Source organism: Pseudorasbora parva, chromosome 22 (assembly GCF_024679245.1).
Source record: "Pseudorasbora parva isolate DD20220531a chromosome 22, ASM2467924v1, whole genome shotgun sequence".
NCBI lineage: Eukaryota > Metazoa > Chordata > Actinopteri > Cypriniformes > Gobionidae > Pseudorasbora > Pseudorasbora parva.
In genome coordinates, this window is record NC_090193.1 from 11439391 (window position 1) to 11457471 (window position 18081).

Below are 18081 nucleotides of genomic sequence, written 5' to 3' on the forward strand. Positions count from 1 at the left end.
CCACATCTAATATGTTATAAAGTAAAAGATCTAGCTTCCGGTGGAGCGCCTTCCGTATTCAACTTACGAAGAAAACATAACTGGTGTGATGATGACATTGGATGTAGCATAAGCCTTTTGAACTGCAAAGCTGAATAGGGAATGTGGTAAATATGGATATTTTTTTTTACAAAACACCCATCGACTCACTTCTTCGGGTCTTTATTAACCCGCTGGAACAAGAGGCTTCACATTTTGGGCTGCCATTCACTGCCATTATAATGCTTGGATAAACCAGGACATTTTTATTTTGTATTTGTCTGAAATTAGAATCATTCTGAAAGAAGAATGTCATATACACCTAGGATGGCCTGAGGGTGAGTAAATAGGATAATTTTAATTTTTGGGTACACTATCCCTTTAAAGTGGTGGTAAAGGTTTTTCAGGCTACCTCTTCCTTATATATATATATATATATATATATATATATATATATACTACAATTCAAATTTTATTAATGGATGTAATGTTTTATAAATAAATTATCTTATTCTCTCCAAGGTTGCATTTTTGATGATAAATACAGTAAAAGCAGTAATATTATGAAATAGTATCAATCCCTTTTGATCAATTTAATGCATAATTACTGACTCCAACTGTTTGCAACAGGCATTTATCTGCAGTTTGTAACCTACACACAACCTTTTAAGAGTATTTCTTAATCTGATGGATCCACCTTAAATGGATTTATGTCGTGTTTTGGTATGATTTCATAGGCAGAATCGTTTAATGTGAATATGATAGGAAAAAGACACTCCCATTTTACTGGAATCCGAAAGCTGAACCGACATCACTCTCATGTAACACATCAAACATTCTGCAATTTAAGACTCAGGTCAATAATAAAATAAGCTCCATGGTCTATTGGTTGCCTTTTCCGCTCAACTGAGAGCTGTAATGGACAACAATGATTTAAAATGTGCTTCAGAGATTCTGGACATTCGTCATTAGAGTCTCCAGACATTTAGTGGAAAGTAGGTCATCATGACTGATGCAACTCAAAAGACACGCTCTTACCAAACAGACCTACAACGTACTGCTCAACATGACCAATATTATTAGAAAACATTTATGTACTTCATATAGAAAATAACAAAACAATCACAAATACTGAACGGACAATATTTAAAATAAATAAACTTGAGTCATAAAGTAATTTTTTGAGGTCCAAAAAGACCATTTACTGCATGAGCACAACAACTCCTATCCTATTTTGGTGCACACCAACAGGCCCTATGTAACATAGTTCAATCAAACGAAGGTCAAATGTCAAATTTCAATAATTTAATAATAAACCAAAATATCATATATGCAGAAGACCCAAGATGTCCTCCAACCAATTTGCCTATGTAGGTCGTTTGTGACTTCCTTGAAATACAACCCATGGGAGCGTTTACTAAAGTTGCGTCCCTATCGACAATATTTTATTTCATGAAATACGACACATAGGAGCGTTTTCTAAAGTTGTGCTCCTAATGACAGCAGGATGCTTTCATTTTAAAGTTCGATCCCAGGGAACACACGTGCTCATAAAGTGTGTATGCAATATAAATCACTGGATAGGTTTAGGGATGGGGTGGATGTAGTTGTAAATTTAAAAAAATATATATTTCTCAATGGAAATATGACAAATGGGTTAGGTAAAAAGTCCACACAATGCATTAAAATAAACACGCAATATGCGGCAGTTCTGTGGGCGAAAATGCCTTGTTGATGCTTGCGGTCAGAGTAGAATGGGCTGACTGATTCAAGCAGATAGAAGAGCAACTAAATAACCACTTATTGAAACCGAGGTATGCAGCAAAGCATTTGTGAAGCCACAACACGCACAACCTTGAGGCGGATGGGCTACAACAGCAAAAGACCCCACCGGGTGCCACTCATCTCCACTACAAATAGGAAAAAGAGGCTACAATTTGCACAAGCTCACCAAAATTGGACAGTTGAAGACTGGAAAAATGTTGCCTTGTCTGATGAGTCTCGATTTCTGTTGAGACATTCAGATGGTAGAGTCAGAATTTGGTGTAAACAGAATGAGAACATGGATCCATCATGCCTTGTTACCACTGTGCAGGCTGGTGGTGGTGGTGTAATGGTGTGGGGGATGTTTTCTTGGCACACTTTAGGCCCCTTAGTGCCAATTGGGCATTGTTTAAATGCCACAGCCTACCTGAGCATTGTTTCTGACCATGTCCATCCCTTTATGACCACCATGTACCCATCATCTGATGGCTACTTCCAGCAGGATAATGTCACAAAGCCTGATTCATTTCAAATTGGTTTCTTGAACATGACCATGAGTTCACTGTACTAAAATGGCCCCCACAATCACCAGATCGCAACCCAATAGAGCATCTTTGGGATGTGGTGGAATGGGAGCTTTGTGCCCTGGATGTGCATCCCACAAATCTCCATCAACTGCAAGATGCTATCCAATCAATATGGGCCAACATTTCTAAAGAATGCTTTCAGCACCTTGGTGAAGCAATGCGACGTAGAATTAAGGCAGTTCTGAATGTGAAAGGGGGTCAAACATAGTATTAGTATGGTGTTCCTAATAATCCTTTAGGTGAGTGTAGGTCGTAATAAGGTGCTTAAAAAAGACCATGTTTTAATTTACCATAGTCATATTTTTTGGAGGACAGTTTGAGAAAACCACATGTAAGAAAACTAAACAGGGGGTATATACACAGGACTAATACACAATTTTTATAAAAAATAAAATAAAAACAAATAATAATTTAGCCATTCTTAGGTTCACTTTGAAAATTGTAACTATCTGGGTTCCCAATCTTTTCAGTGATCATTTTGTAGGACATTATGAATTTTACTACGGTGGATATAAAAGACAAATATCACAGCAAAAAAAAAAAAAAAAAAAAAAAAAAAAAAAAAGATAAAAAAGCTAATATGGATCTCTTTATATGGATATAAAGTCAGAATAATCTCACTATTCTTACTTTTTCTCGCAATTGTGAGTTTCAATAATTGTGATATAAACACAAACATTTATAGAGTCAGAATTGTGAGATATAAACTTACATCTGGCAATTTTTACGTTATAACACATTATCACAATTACGTAAACTTTTTTTATTATTATGAGATAAAAAGTTACAATTACCTTTTTATTTTTTATTAAGAAACAATTTTATTTGTATTGGCAGAAACAAGCTTCCGTAGTTTATTGCAATGACTAACTATAAAATCAGTTTTTAAAGGACAACTCCGGTGAGAAATGAACCTAGGGGTAATTAAGAGATGGTTACCGAGTAGATCGTTCTCTGGGATAGACTAGTGTTATAAGATAATCTGTTTTTAGAGATAAAACTCTCTACATTCGATTTCCATGAAAACGCATCCCAGATAACGATCTACTCTGTAACCATCTGTTAATTACACCTAGGTTCATTTCTCACCGGAGTTGTCCTTTAATACGAGCTTGTAATCATACATTATGACAAATGTTCTTATTACCAGTGTCAATATCATAAAAGATATATATTTTATTTAAAGTTTTGTTTAATGTAATTGGACGTAATTGTTTTGGGCCAGTGATGAACTCTTTGTTCTCGGCTAAACAAAAAACAAAGAACTTTACAAAAAAATACTTTCCAGGACAACAACATGATGTCCAAGACATATTACATTTTCTCAAATTTTCCATGCATTTTCTAGAACTGGAAAATTTGACTGCAATTTTACAGGTTTCTGTAAGATTTTCTAGGACGAGTGGGAACCCTGAACTGTGTTTCTCTGTGGTGCTTTCTAATTAAAGTTTTTTGTTTAAACAATTTTTTTAATGTAAACTTATGCCAGAGGACTAATAGACAATTGACTTGTTTGGCCAAGCAATAAGTGCAGAATTCAGTGCAGAATTTATAGCAAACCTACTTGGAAACTTTTGAACATCGCTTAGTTATTATTATTATTATTATTATTATTATTATTATTATTATTATTATTATTATTATTATTATTATTATTATTATTATTATTATTATTTGGGACCACTAATGCTCCTTACACATTCCACCATTATGAGCATAATTCTCAAACATTACCCTGATGCTGTGTAACAGTTTCAGTTTTATGATCTGTTAAAATTCAAAAGCAGATCCAGCACATCCAGAGCTCTATAGTATCTGGCCTGGTTTCAGTTTATGGGCCATGTTCATATTTGGGTGGACCAGGCCACCCTGTGGAGCCAAGGCTTTCGGTTGAATAATTTTGTGATAATCTGAGCTACACTCACCTTCATGTCAGATGTTTCATTCTCCAGCTTGGACAGGTGGTGTGAGTTGTCCTGAAGCTCACGACGCAGGTGAGAGTTCTCCTTGCGGAGATCCTCCACCTGCCGAACCAGCTGGTCGTAGGAGGCCGTCGGGTATGACATCATCACTCGATTGGATCCCTGAGAAGGTCAGAGGGCAGGGGTCAGAGTCAATGCAATCACAATCACGTCTCCATTTCATTATGTGCATGCAGATGGTTTGCAATCAACCATACATTAAAACATCCTGGGAGAACAATGTTGAAAAAGTAATTAGCTTAAGGTTGTCAAAAGGAACATGATAGCCGTTTTATTTATTTAGCTGGTTACAGAGGTGGACAAAGTACACAACTCTATTACTTGAGTAAAATTAAAAGTACTACTGGTCAAATATTACTTCGTTACAAGTGAAAGTTCTAAAAACTTAAGTATAGTCAAATAGTTGAAGATTTGATGCGTCGATATGCAGAGCTGGATTCGACCACGGATCGCACGGTCGAATCTTCACGCGTGTTATGATCGCGTCCGGTGCGTGTCCAGGTTGAGATACCGGAGACACGACGCTGTGCGACCCCCTTTAGGCACAATCGGCTTAAGAATGTGCATGTAAACGCTCTCAACGTGTTCTTTTCCTCTCTAGGCAGGTATTCTTTTTAGGTTTATTTATCAAAATGTTCTTTTATATATTTGTGTGATGTTCTGTATTTCGTTTGCGGCTTTAAAATGGTATGAGAAAACGTTTTATGAATGTTTATCCACCACCTTTTATTTAAACCTAAATAAGAAAGCCATTGTCAGTTCGTCTGTCAGTTGGCAGGTAGTTTTGGTCGCTTTATTAAAAGTTGTTGCTGTGTGCAGTGTGTAAAGGAAAATAAAAATAGTTTTACCCTCCTGCTGACTGGTGTCGTGCTCCTCCCAACCCATTTACACACACATTGATGACTTGACTATCGGTCGACTATAGAAAGATTCGACATTTCTGATTCAAATGTGTAAATCCTTAGTCGGGGACACCCCTAGTAAAAGTACAGAAGTATTTGTTTTTAAAAGTACTTAAATATCAAAAGTGAATTTGCCTTTTTATGTCAACACATTGTTTTACTATTGTTACATTGTTGTTTAAATGCACACTATGCCATCATGAATTAAGCCATTCAGTGATGCTCCATAAGACATTCTAGTATATGATGACCTTAAACTACTTTCAATACTTGTATAAAAGTTACAAAGCTCTTTATAAAGCTGCTGTCCCTTTAACGCTGAATGCACAGATCCAATACACTGATACACATCCGATATTCTCGCAGATGTACTCTTCTCTTTCTCCTTGATGTTTACATTTTTAACATTTCATAAGACATGCATCAAGTGTATGCCAATTAAACTAATTTAGAATTTTTAAAAAACTGAAACATACTTTTCAAAGTATGACTTTAGGTGCACACAATGTGCCAAGGAACCATCTTCTTCATTTTGCTATGAACCGATCAGTGTTCAAAAAAGTTGGGTAACTTTACATGACCCTATCAGAGAGATTACTGATAGTCTGTCTGCAACAACAACAACAACAAAAACTTTTAAAGAAGGAAAAAAATCCTCCACTGACTTTTAAAGCTGCTACAGAAACAACTTTCGACTTCGAGGACCTTCATAGAAATGTAGTGGAGTAAAAAGTACAATATTTGTTTTGTAAATGTAGTGAAGTTAAGTCAAAGTTTCACGAAACAAGTAATACTCAAGTAAAGAAAAGATACTCAAAAAGTTTACTTAAGTACAGTACTCAAATAAATGTACTAGTTACTGTCCACTTCTGGCTGGTTATAGCTAGCTCTATAATGGAAATAATAGAAAAAAACTATATGTTGTAATAGTTTTAACGTTTGTTCAAATACCTTTCCTAAAGTGGGTAAAGACCTTTCGTAATGTTCTTAAAGTGACTAACTAAGCTACTCTAAATCCATTGCCTGATTGGCAACTTTATAATTGAATATACCAGTTGATATATTCTCTTCTTTAAAACCCTAACTTTGACTGTTTGACTGTATCATTGCTTAATAAAGCTAATAAAGAGTTTCAAGCTATAAGGGTGTAAGAATTATTATTATTTTTTAAATGCAGTACAGTACACTGAAAAAAGTGAAAGAACAATGTAATTTATTCAATTAAAGTGGATTTTTATATATTTGTCTAATTGAAAATCAAATTCATGGTTTAAACCCGTCTTGTTCATTTTGTCTAAAAGCAAACAACACTTCAAATAGAAAAGAAAAATAAACAATTTTGTTTAAATAGTATAGTTTGACAGCTTTACTGACATTTTAGTAGTAATGTATATATATATATATATATATATATATATATATATATATATATATATATATATATATATATATATATATATATATATATATATATATATATATATATATATATATACAGTTCTAATCACCTTGAACATGATGTTCTACCACCAGGTTCATCTGGTAATTCAGCTAATCAACAATGTCAGACAATTTGACCAGAGAGAAATCCAAAAAATACAAATTAAAATACTAGGGAAGGAATACAAATTTTTGCATTCTTTTCCTCTACAGAAGCACTTGCAGGAATGTAAGTAAATGACCAACAAGCCTCTGATAGCTGAGGTGTTGTCAGGGCTCATGACCTCTCAGGATCATTTCATACTGCTGGAAGCTAATGCCACAAAGGTTAAGTAATCATCTGTCAAATTTACTTGAGGCATGTCTCATATTTAATCAATGTTCACACTTGACCAGGCCTATGCATTTCCTGTAGGGCTTCCAGACAGATTGGCAGTTGTTAAAGAGAAAACTCAGATAAAGCCCAAAAGAACAAGAGACATTTGTAACATTGGATCCAGAAATAGTCAAGTCAAGTCAAGTCAACTTTATTTACATAGCACTTTTATAATGACGATTGTTTCAAAGTAGCTTCACAGTGTTAAATAGGACAATATTGCAACAAAATTTAATTTGGCTGTACAGTCGTTCTGGAGTAAACGGTGATGTCATCAGCTCATTTCAACTGATCATATAGCGACAATGTTGGCAGATCAGTAGTGTAGTTTACACAATTAATTAAGACCTAATAAATACATTTCATTTGGATATTTAGTTGAAAAACTTTGATCATAATTTTAGTGTCCCCAACTGGGCAAGTCAAGCCAAAGGCGACAGTGGCAAGGATCCAAAACTCCATCAGGGCATGATGGAGAAAAATAAACCTTGGGGGAAACCAGACTCAGTCGGGGTGCCAGTTCTCCTCTGGCCTATTACCAAACAGTATATGATTATTATTCTGGCAACCTACAGTCATACAGTCTAATTATATTAGATCGGAATATTTGACATTTCTGGGTATTACGCAAGAGACGGGTTTATTGAGGATGACACGTCGATGTATGTGTATGTATACACATAATTTTTTTTTATTGCCATTATTAAAGATGTCAAATATTACTTGGTGTATACTATAAGCTAACATTATGATTAAAGTTATTCAACTAATTATACAAATACAATTTATGAATTAGGTTTTATTTAATTCTATAAACTATAATACTGATATGCCAACATTGTCGCTATATGATAAATTAAAATAAGCTGATAACATCACTGTTTTCTCCAGTAAGACTGTACAGTTGATTGATTGATAAGCTATGGTATAGATTATACTTTTCTTGAAAATCTAACCTGCTTAATGTAACATGATTTTTGATGTTGAGATATTTCAAACACTAACATCATGATTTTCTGTCAAGATGAAACTGTGTATTGTAAAAAGCGCTATTCACATCAATTTGACTTGACTTGCCATTAATTTGCATTTAAGCCCAAAAAACAAATACTGCATTCTGTATACCAGATATGTCCAGATATGTCTGGAATAAACAACAGAAGCAAAGTGTGCCTTTAAGCTTGTGGATAATAAAGTTTCAAAAAAATCATCACCAAGCCATCTGTCTGTATGAGCAGAGCCTCCTTGCAGTTGATATGCCAGCTTTACATTATTCACGGCTGTGTTAATTCTCTCTGTGACTGGTGCCAGCAGCTCCTCCACCCCTTTTTGACCATCCCCCACTATAGACCGGTCCTCTCCCTATCGCTCTATCTCTCTCTGCTGTTCTTTGCTTTTTGTCTTTTTCCATGTTCTCCTGTCCCTCCAGTAATAATATACATGCTCATACCATAATCACTTCCACATTTTATGCTTGAGTTTATTTTCAAATTTACAGTATGAAGGAACAAAATGCTGGGGGATAGGGAGGCTTCAACCTCAAACATCTGATTCTGGATCCATATACACTTTAAAGTGGGGTCTACACTAGTGTGATAATATAGACCTCAACCTGATACATTTAACACTGCTATAGAATGGCCTGACACAGTTTAACACAGCCAAACACATCTTAACACAACCCTAAACATAGCAACACAGCCGCACAGCATACAGTAATAAACCAATACATCTTAACACCCTCTAACACATTTTAAATGACCGTAATGTCGTTCAACACAGCTTAACAAACCCTAACATAGCTCATCTTAATACAGCCATGAAGCAGCCCAACACTGCACAGCCCCTAATACTGACCAACAGGGCTGTGCACAGGGGGCTGGCCCGGTGGCTAGAGCCACTGCCCTCTGCCCTCATCGGCTGAGGTGTCCCTCTTGCCCCCTTCCCTCCCTTACCCCCAGAGGATTCCCATAAAAGTGTTATTCACTTATTCTGCTAGTTCCATAATGTCATCCTACTAACAGGTAAATTAAAAACTACAATAGATATTACAGGCAGTGATTTTGATCAGCAGAATTAGTGCTTTGGTAGCTGTTGGTAATGTTTTGCTCCTGGTCTTCTAACAGTGCTAACAACTTGTGCACAATAATCACATTCTTGGAAGATAATTGTCATTAAATTATTGTAGGCTACCTATTCTGATCTAATATAAATAACACCAAATTTGATGTTATCAGCACACTTTGTAGACTAAAAACAATGACTGATATATATATATATATATATATATATATATATATATATATATATATATATATATATATATATATATATATATATATATATATATATATATATATTCATGGCTCTTAAGGGTGTCAAACAATATTAGGGTAAGTAATTAATTAAAGAATTTTCATTTTTTAGTGAACTAACCCTTTAACGTTAACTAACACTTAACTGTCGGTTAAAGACAGAAAAGGCTTATTTCACAATTTAATGTTCCATTTAATGTGAAAATTTAATTATATCTCATTATTTTTATCTAAGTGTAAAAAGCCAAATACATTACAAGCCTTTGACAATCCTTATTAAGATATGTATTTTATAAATCTAACTATCAAGATTTGAAATACTTAAAGAATGGAACTTTTTGTACAACATGTACATCATAAACCACTGAAATCGCTTGATAAATGTAATCGTTATTTTTGTTTTTATCCTCAGAAAAACCTCAGCTCCCCCGTTTAGTTGCATTTGTTTACAGGGCAGTCTTGCCCTCAGCAATATCGCATTGACGTATTGCAGCAATGTTCTAAAACGGCCAATAGGGTGTCTATGTATTTATTATGTCTATGATCGCCCCTCTGTTGGACCTTTTGCTTAGTTAGTTTCCATGGTTACTGATTATGTTACCTGTTTCAGTTTCTGTTTTTTAGCTACTGTGTGTATTTATAGTCCTCAGCTCTCACAGTTCTTGGTTTGACATTGTATGTTTTACGTGGTTGTACATTCTTGTATTTCTTGTTTTCTCCTGTTCCATGTTGGATTTCTTATTTGTTTGATACTCCCCTGTATTGTGTGATTTATGCACCTATCTGTGACAAACACAGTTTAACACACTCTAACAAAGCTTAAATGACTCAACACAGTTTAACACAACCTAACACAGGCCAATATAATGTAAAATGCAACATCACATAACATATCCATATATACTGCTGAATTATTTTACCTTATTTTGAACTTGTGTCGACAAAACATTATTTTTTTCACCATTTGAAATTGCAAACTGGTATTTGTTAACTTATTTTAATTAGTTATCATAAACATAAACATACTGGTTTGTAGTAACAAATAGTTTAGCAGCACAGATGCGAAATACCAAGACATTCACTGCAATCACGACTATCCTCTAATTGTCTAAATTAAGTCTCTGTAATTCTGCTCTAATAGCCCTCCATTAGTCAAATAAAGATTTACTCACAAACAGACTGCTGCGTTCTCCAGACTGAACAGATCCCAGTTTCAGCAAGCGTTAACTACATTACCAGAGCTGGCCAGACCCCAGGACACTCAACCAGACCTCTCCGGGGAAGCACGTGCCTTTTTACGCTCGGGTGAGGTCCATCTAAGGACAGGCTGGATTATGTAAAGATCATACACAGCCTCAAAATCAATAAATTCAAATTCAGACTAGCTGATCGATGGAAGCCAGTTTACCGGGAACTCGATGGCCAGAACAGGGGCTAAATTCGAAACAATTGCTTTTAGATTATGATGACACTGTTAACACTTTAATTATCTGTAATTTCAGCCGGGTTTGGGCAGAATCAACGATTCTTGACAGCACAGGAGACCCTAAATTGAAAGTGTGTGTTTGGTAAGTTATAAAAAGAGAACTGAAGAATGGAAAGATGTTTGATGATGAAGCATGTCTGACTGTCCACAGGGATTTAAGCACAGCTGGGTCATTTTTTTTTCATTTGGCTAGACCAGATCAAATAGGCTGAATGCATGACCAAATGGGCACCATGCAGAGACATTAGATGTTGCTGCATTTTAATTGGCTCCTGTAGGTGTTTCAATAACTGTTTAATTAACGATGCCAGGAGAGGAAGTGGCAAATCCTTATTTTTTTTTTTTCGTTTTAATATTTTGCACTTTCTCTGCTCTGCTGTATAAGCTGCAGTGGATACTGGGTAATATGCTCAAAGATCTATCCCTAGAGGAAAATAACTGAAAGAGTGTTAGTGAGCTGCCAATACGGGGCAGCAGTTCTCTGCAGTTGCCATGGTAACACCATATCCCTGCTCTCTTTAGAAGGGAATGCTAAAAATCACAGCATCTGATTCTGCATTGTGACTAGACATAAAAAGATACCCAAACATACAGTTTGTCTCACTGTATGCTGTACAGCACATATCTCCTGATCTACACTGGAAATGCATAGAGGACACAGGCTTTTTTTATTGAGGGGCTGAAACAGTCTAATGGTGACTCTTTTGTTTGGAACAATCAGAACAAACAGAAGACATTAGTCAGAAATAATTTTTTTCTTTTTCTTTTTGTTCTGACTTATCTGACTGAATATTTACATGTTATGTGTAATACAACACATGGTTGAAAGCTTAACTATATTTCCTTTTTTTTAGATGAACAGAGAATCAGTGATGTTGTGTGAGTGGCTCACACATGCGGCTATGACTTTGTGTCCTAAAGTCCTCCCTAACTGTGATATAACAAGAGCCTGCAGCTCTTCAATCATGCACACACAAAAGCAGGCAAACACATTAACACCACAAATGACGAGAAGGTCAGCAAACAGCCTCACTGTAAAAAAGTTATTTATTTATAATATAATATAATATAATAATATAATATAATATAATATAATATAATATAATATAATATAATATAATATAATATAATATAATATAATATAATATAATATTGTTCATTTTTTCAGTATCAAGAAGAGTCGCTTAGATTCTTTGCATTTGCTAGTCATGTGATGGATGCACATGAATGCATTTTTTTTCATTCTCACTGAATATCACATTAATATGAATATACCATAACAAAAAAACATAGTAAATGCTTTCAAATGCATGTATGTGTAACACATTACTAGCAAACGCAAGGAATCTTTATTAGACAGACCAGGGATAAGCTAATTAAATATAGCATTTTAACATATTTTTATCAAACCCCATAATGATCTAGAGGTCTGATTAATTTATTTCATTTAAAAAATGAAGTTATATTGCAGTCAGACATACGTCGAACAGAGGGTTTCTGATCAGATGAACTAAAGTAGGCCACAAGCAGCGGGAATGAGAACAAAGAAGATGGAGGATGCCTACATTCCTCCCCCCTCCCTGACCACATCTCACAACAACCATTCACTCCTAGACCGTCTGGTTACCAAGGAAACAGCACCTGAAAAAGGAACGCACCATGCCTGAGAATCCCATATCTGATCCAGCAGGTCATGTGTTTGTTAAGAGACTACGTTAACCCGCCTGTAATGCTGTACTGTGGATGGTTTGTATAAAATGGTGGCTGCAAATTCAGGCAATTCATTCATCATCCAAAAGGGGGATAGTCAGACATTTTATTGAGTGTATGGTTTTGGAATATTCCCTATTTTCCAACCAGTAAACTGCATTTTTGTGGACTACTTTAACATGTTAATGAAGACATTTTAATCAAGGCTGATTCTATGTTAGTGTCCTCTGCATTAATGTCTCTATTCCATAGACCAATCATTCTACAGTGTGTTTATAAAGTAAGGTAATCGAATTATTCAGATGACTAAGGGTCTAGTAATATTAATGGCTCATCACAATTTCATCTAATGGTAAGCAAAATGTTGCAGGAGAGGAGAGGTGTATTTTGTCTAAAGAGATGTGCAGGCAGGCCCGATATATGCAACAAGACCCAGTGTCTCGTTCCCCTTCTCAGGGAACTATGGTTACAATCATAACCTGTGTTTTACCCTTTGAACTCAACACTGTGTCGTGGATTGATGCTAGGGGAACAAATACCCACACCGCCATGCTGAGGGAATGCTTGTCCGCTCTTGCCGGGTCAGATGTGTCAATCATTTAGGGTGTGATCTTCCGTTAGGTCTTGTTATCCTACACCAGATCCATTCTAGTAGTGGACTGGGCCATAGATTCCAACAACTCATATAAGGGGCTGAGAGGGTTCAATGCAAGCAATACCTCTTCAAGCTGACGCTTGACCCTCATCTCTTGAGAATTAAGTCAAGTGTTAATGGAGCTTCCACATCACAAATTACTCACAATGAGTGTAAACAGAACCCTTGAGAACTGAACGCATATGCTCCTCACCCAACAACCAAATTCACAAGCCATGTGTCAGAAAACTGGGACACATGCACACACTTCCTGAAACATTTGTCTAAGTTTTCTATATTAAACCGTCCTCACACAGGCTACTTCAAGCAAATGGGTCCTGTGAAGATAAAAAAGCTGATGACATATTGCAAGTGGCATCTTATACTGACGGGAGCTCTGATAATGATATTATGGGCTGTTGTCAGCCAATAAGATTGTTGTGGTTACACACATTCTTCAGACACCCATCACGCTGATGATAATGTTGATCCTTCGATCCAAAAAACAGTGTTGAGTTCCACTGTGTGTTTGTGTATAAATACATTATTTGTCAATTCCTGTATAGACACATACAATAACGTCTTTGCAAAAAAAAAAAAAAAAAACATATATATATATGATGTTGAATGTCAACTTAACTGGCCTAACAAAACTGAAAAAAATTAACTGCCCATATTTTGTTTTAAAGATTAACTGTCATTTTTATTAGAATAGTTTCGATACACGCCTGAGCATACAACCTCAATAGTTAGTTCATGAAGCACCACTATCTTGAGTTTGAATAGCCAGCAAGGTTTTACTAATAGCAATACCCTCTCATAATTAGTGTCAGTTTATTATTCTTACATAACATTACATAACAAGCTCATAGTCTTTTGCAATTTCACATAATATTACAGGTCAATCTGGAATTCCTGGTCAGTTGCAACATTCAGCTAACTAATATTTTAGAATAATGATAGTGTCCATATAATATACAATATATACATGCTAAATAGCTATGCTTATTTTCTATCTCTTAGTGGTCTCTATAAGAATGCCAATAAAAATATATCTCAAATCAATGAAAACGTGTTTTTTACACAAGAGTAAAGTACAGTCCGTTGATCATTATAAAATACATGCTTTCCTTATTCCTGATCACACAGTACCTGTCGGTACTATCCTACTTGTACAATAATACAGATACAATAATTAACTCTTCAAATAAAATCTGGATTTACAATTTACCTCACTATGAATTTGTGTATTGCAATTACATTGCTCTATCAGTGAAATAAGTATTTTAGGCAATAGTTCTATAATGTCCTGAATAAATGTAGTGTTGGGCATTTGTACATTCTTCATAAAGAAATGAAGGGGACTAAAACATTCCATCTATCTATCTATCTATCTATCTATCTATCTATCTATCTATCTATCTATCTATCTATCTATCTATCAATGATTTTATTATAATAGTTTTATTTATCGCTGATGTTCATTAAGCCATGTCTTATTCAGAGGCTGGTTTAGGATGAAAAGCAGTTTCCGAAAAAGACTGCTAACAATAATGTGCATAGGCCTACGAATCTAATAAAATAAATCGTCATATTTTCTTTGTGCTCATGCAAAATTCAAGGTGATGGAGGCCGACACACATTTACAAATGATCCTTTCCTTCCTACTATGGGCATCGAATGGCTTCAAATTGACTAATAAGAAGCTTTTAATCATAACTTGAACAAGAAAATGACCCTCGAATTTGTTAATATTAATGCCCGTGTCTCGGGCAGAGCATATATCTTTGGTGTTTTATTGTTGACCTTGGTGATGATATTTTAGTTACGATATCCGACAAATAAAATATTTAGTGTTTAGATCCCGGAAACAATACGCATTTTTTTGTATCATGCAGTTCATTTTAATCTTATTTAGGCATTAAATCTTAAGATTCGTGGGAAAAAGCTTCTGGTAAGCAGCTCTCTCTGGCGCCCTCATAAATATTCTCATCAGGACCTCAACACGTCCACGGACACACATTTCAGCGTTAAATTTAACACAAAAATACACGCAAACATGCATGTGTTATAATCTATCTGTCATCCATGATTTAACATATACGCCAATAGATGTATTTAGTTAAAATCTTACCTCATGTTCAGCAGCGGTGGTGGTGTTTACTGGGCGTGGAGGCGCTGCTGTCTTTCTCTGTGTAGTGATGTCCGGTTCGCGAACGAATCGTTCTTTTTAACCGGATCTTTATAGTGAACCGGTCGAACCAGTTCACCAAATCGAACTGAATCGTTCTAAACGGTTCGCGTCTCAAATCAGGGCTGATCCCACAAATACTGTAGATATTAACTTTCTGCCATCAGTGACAGTCTCTCAAACTAAAAAATAAAACGAATATCTTGAAGTAGATGTTGTAACTCCAATCGTTAGCTGAAGTGAGACATGTTTTGCTGAGAGATCTGATGAACTCACGAGCAGCTGATACTGAGCATGCGCGTGTAACCGAACGTACCGGTTGTCGGATCCTCGGATCAGCAGTACAGAATCAAAACCGTTTCTATCGGACACGTTCGATACTGAGAACCGATGAGCCGATGAGCTGCGCATGCGTGTTATTTGTTCAGAGGAACGAAATAAAGGTTAAGTGTATAAAACTAATCACGTTTGGAAACATTATAACAAAGCTGTCACTGTATTATTTTAAAGTTTTGGAAACAATAGATTGTAAAACGGTCAAATTAAACATTTATTTGTTTTATCAATAATGCATGATATTTTCAGGAACAGCTTTTATCTTATTTAATTTCTAAGTCGATAAAGATTTTAAAATAGATGTAATCAAAACAGTAGGTTTGATATAGACTATTCAGCTTGCAGCAGTTCGCAGCTCAGCACCCTGTGCTCAGCACACACACACACACACACACACACACACACACACACACACACACTGATACAGCGGTTCTCGAGTCAGATCGACCGGTTGCAACGGATCACCGGTACAGAATCGAGAACCGTTTCTATCGGACACGTTCGATCTTTCGGACATGTTCGATTCTGAGAACCGGTGAGCTGAGATACTGAGCATGCGTGAGAGCGGCGTAACCGAACTGTTTCTCTCGGACTGGGACAGCTGATGCTGATGAGCACGGGTGAACACTGAGGATTTGTGTAAGTAGGCCTATTCTGTCAATGTACGTTTATTTAATCCGTGTAAAACATCAGTGTTTGCACGACAGTGACAGTCTCTCAAACTAGAAATAAAACTAATATCTTGAAGTAGATGTTGTAACAATCGATTCAGTTCTGTACTAAACTGTATTTAGTGCTGTTGCAAAACATAAATGAAATGTAAATGTTTCCAAGATGATGATGATGTCAATTATAATTATTACTATACTAAGTTTTGATTAGAAATACTTTATATGGATGTGTTTGAATGTATTTTCATCCGCCGGGATGATAGAAATGACGTCATTACGTAAAGACGTAAAAGAACCGGTGATCCGGTTTTTTTAACCGGATCATTGAAACGAACTGTCCGAAAGAACCGGTTCGCGGAAAAGAACCGAACTTCCCATCACTATCTCTGTGGGGATGATGCCCTGCATTCAGTGATGCTGCGCGCTCTGATGTCACGCCTCTCTCCCTCTCTATCTCTCTCCCACACACGCATACGCTTTTCTCTTTCTCTCTCTTTTTTTATTTTTATTTTTTTATCTCGAACGTATAATATTGAAAGGACAAAATAAATATAAACAAGTGAACACAATAAAACCACAAGATAGGCTACTCAGGCAATTGTAATATACAAAACGAAGGTAGGCTACATTTTGAATTAAATGTTAGACTGTGTTCTTCACACACACACACACACACACACACACACACACACACACACACACACACACACACACACACACACACACACACACACACACACACACACACACACACACACACACACACACACGTTTATTCGTGTGACATATGGGGACATTCCATAGGCGTAATGGTTTTTATAACATATAAACTGTATTTTATATCCCCTTACGCTGCCCCTGCCCCTAAACCTACCCATCACAGGAAACATTCTGCATTTTTACTTTTTAAAGAAAACTCATCCTGTATGATTTATAAGCATTTTGAAAAGTGGGGACATGGCCAACGTCCTCATATTTTACCCTCTCCTTGTAATACCTGTGTCATACCCATTTCATTATACACATTTGTGTCCTCATATGTCACAAAAACAGATAAACATAAATAATGGTTAATGTGAAACGTATCTGATGAGACATACTCTCTTTGGAACAAAAAGTGGTCACTATCACAGGTAACGGCTAATATATTAAAATAGGGTTTATTTTGATTCGCATTTTACATTCAAACATCTTGATCATCATGAAATAAACTATAGGTCTATTGTGATTCCTGTTGTGTGAAGATTAAGATATATATATACTCACCTATGGGATTATTATAGGGACGACTGTTCAATTTCTCATTAATGCAATTATCTAATCAACCAATCACATGGCAGTTGCTTTAATGCATTTAGGGGTGTGGACCTGGTCAAGACAATCTCCTGAACTCCAAACTGAATGTCAGAATGGGAAAGAAAGGTGATATAAGCAATTTTGAGCATGGCATGTTTGTTGGTACCAGACGGGCCAGTCTGGAGTATTCCACAATCTGCTCAGTTACTGGGATTTTCACACATAAATATTTCTAGGGTTTACAAAGAAAGGGAAAAACATCCAGTATGCGGCAGTCCTGTGGGAAAAGGCCTTGTTGATGCTAGAGGAGGACAGGGGACAGAGGTCAGATGAGAATGGGCCGATTGATTCAAGCTGATAGAAGAGCAACTTT

The 18081-nt window shown here is 35.9% G+C and overlaps 1 protein-coding gene across 4 annotated transcripts in view; it reads right to left on the minus strand.

The window, feature by feature from the left end:
- apc2 (APC regulator of WNT signaling pathway 2) overlaps window positions 1–16855 on the minus strand; it is a 43136-nt gene extending 26281 nt beyond the window's left edge. For 2 of the 4 annotated variants that reach the window (XM_067432397.1, XM_067432396.1), the window contains exons 1-4: window positions 16796–16855; window positions 15349–15402; window positions 4295–4453; window positions 1970–2026 (exon numbers count right to left, since the gene is read on the minus strand). In XM_067432397.1, the coding sequence (XP_067288498.1) occupies window positions 1970–2026; window positions 4295–4438 (201 nt within the window). In that variant the 5' untranslated portion in view covers window positions 4439–4453; window positions 15349–15402; window positions 16796–16855. The remainder of the gene's footprint in view (window positions 1–1969; window positions 2027–4294; window positions 4454–15348; window positions 15403–16795) is intronic. The other 2 variants (XM_067432398.1, XM_067432399.1) reach the window with 2 other exon arrangements.
- Between the last annotated feature and the right edge of the window lie 1226 nt (window positions 16856–18081).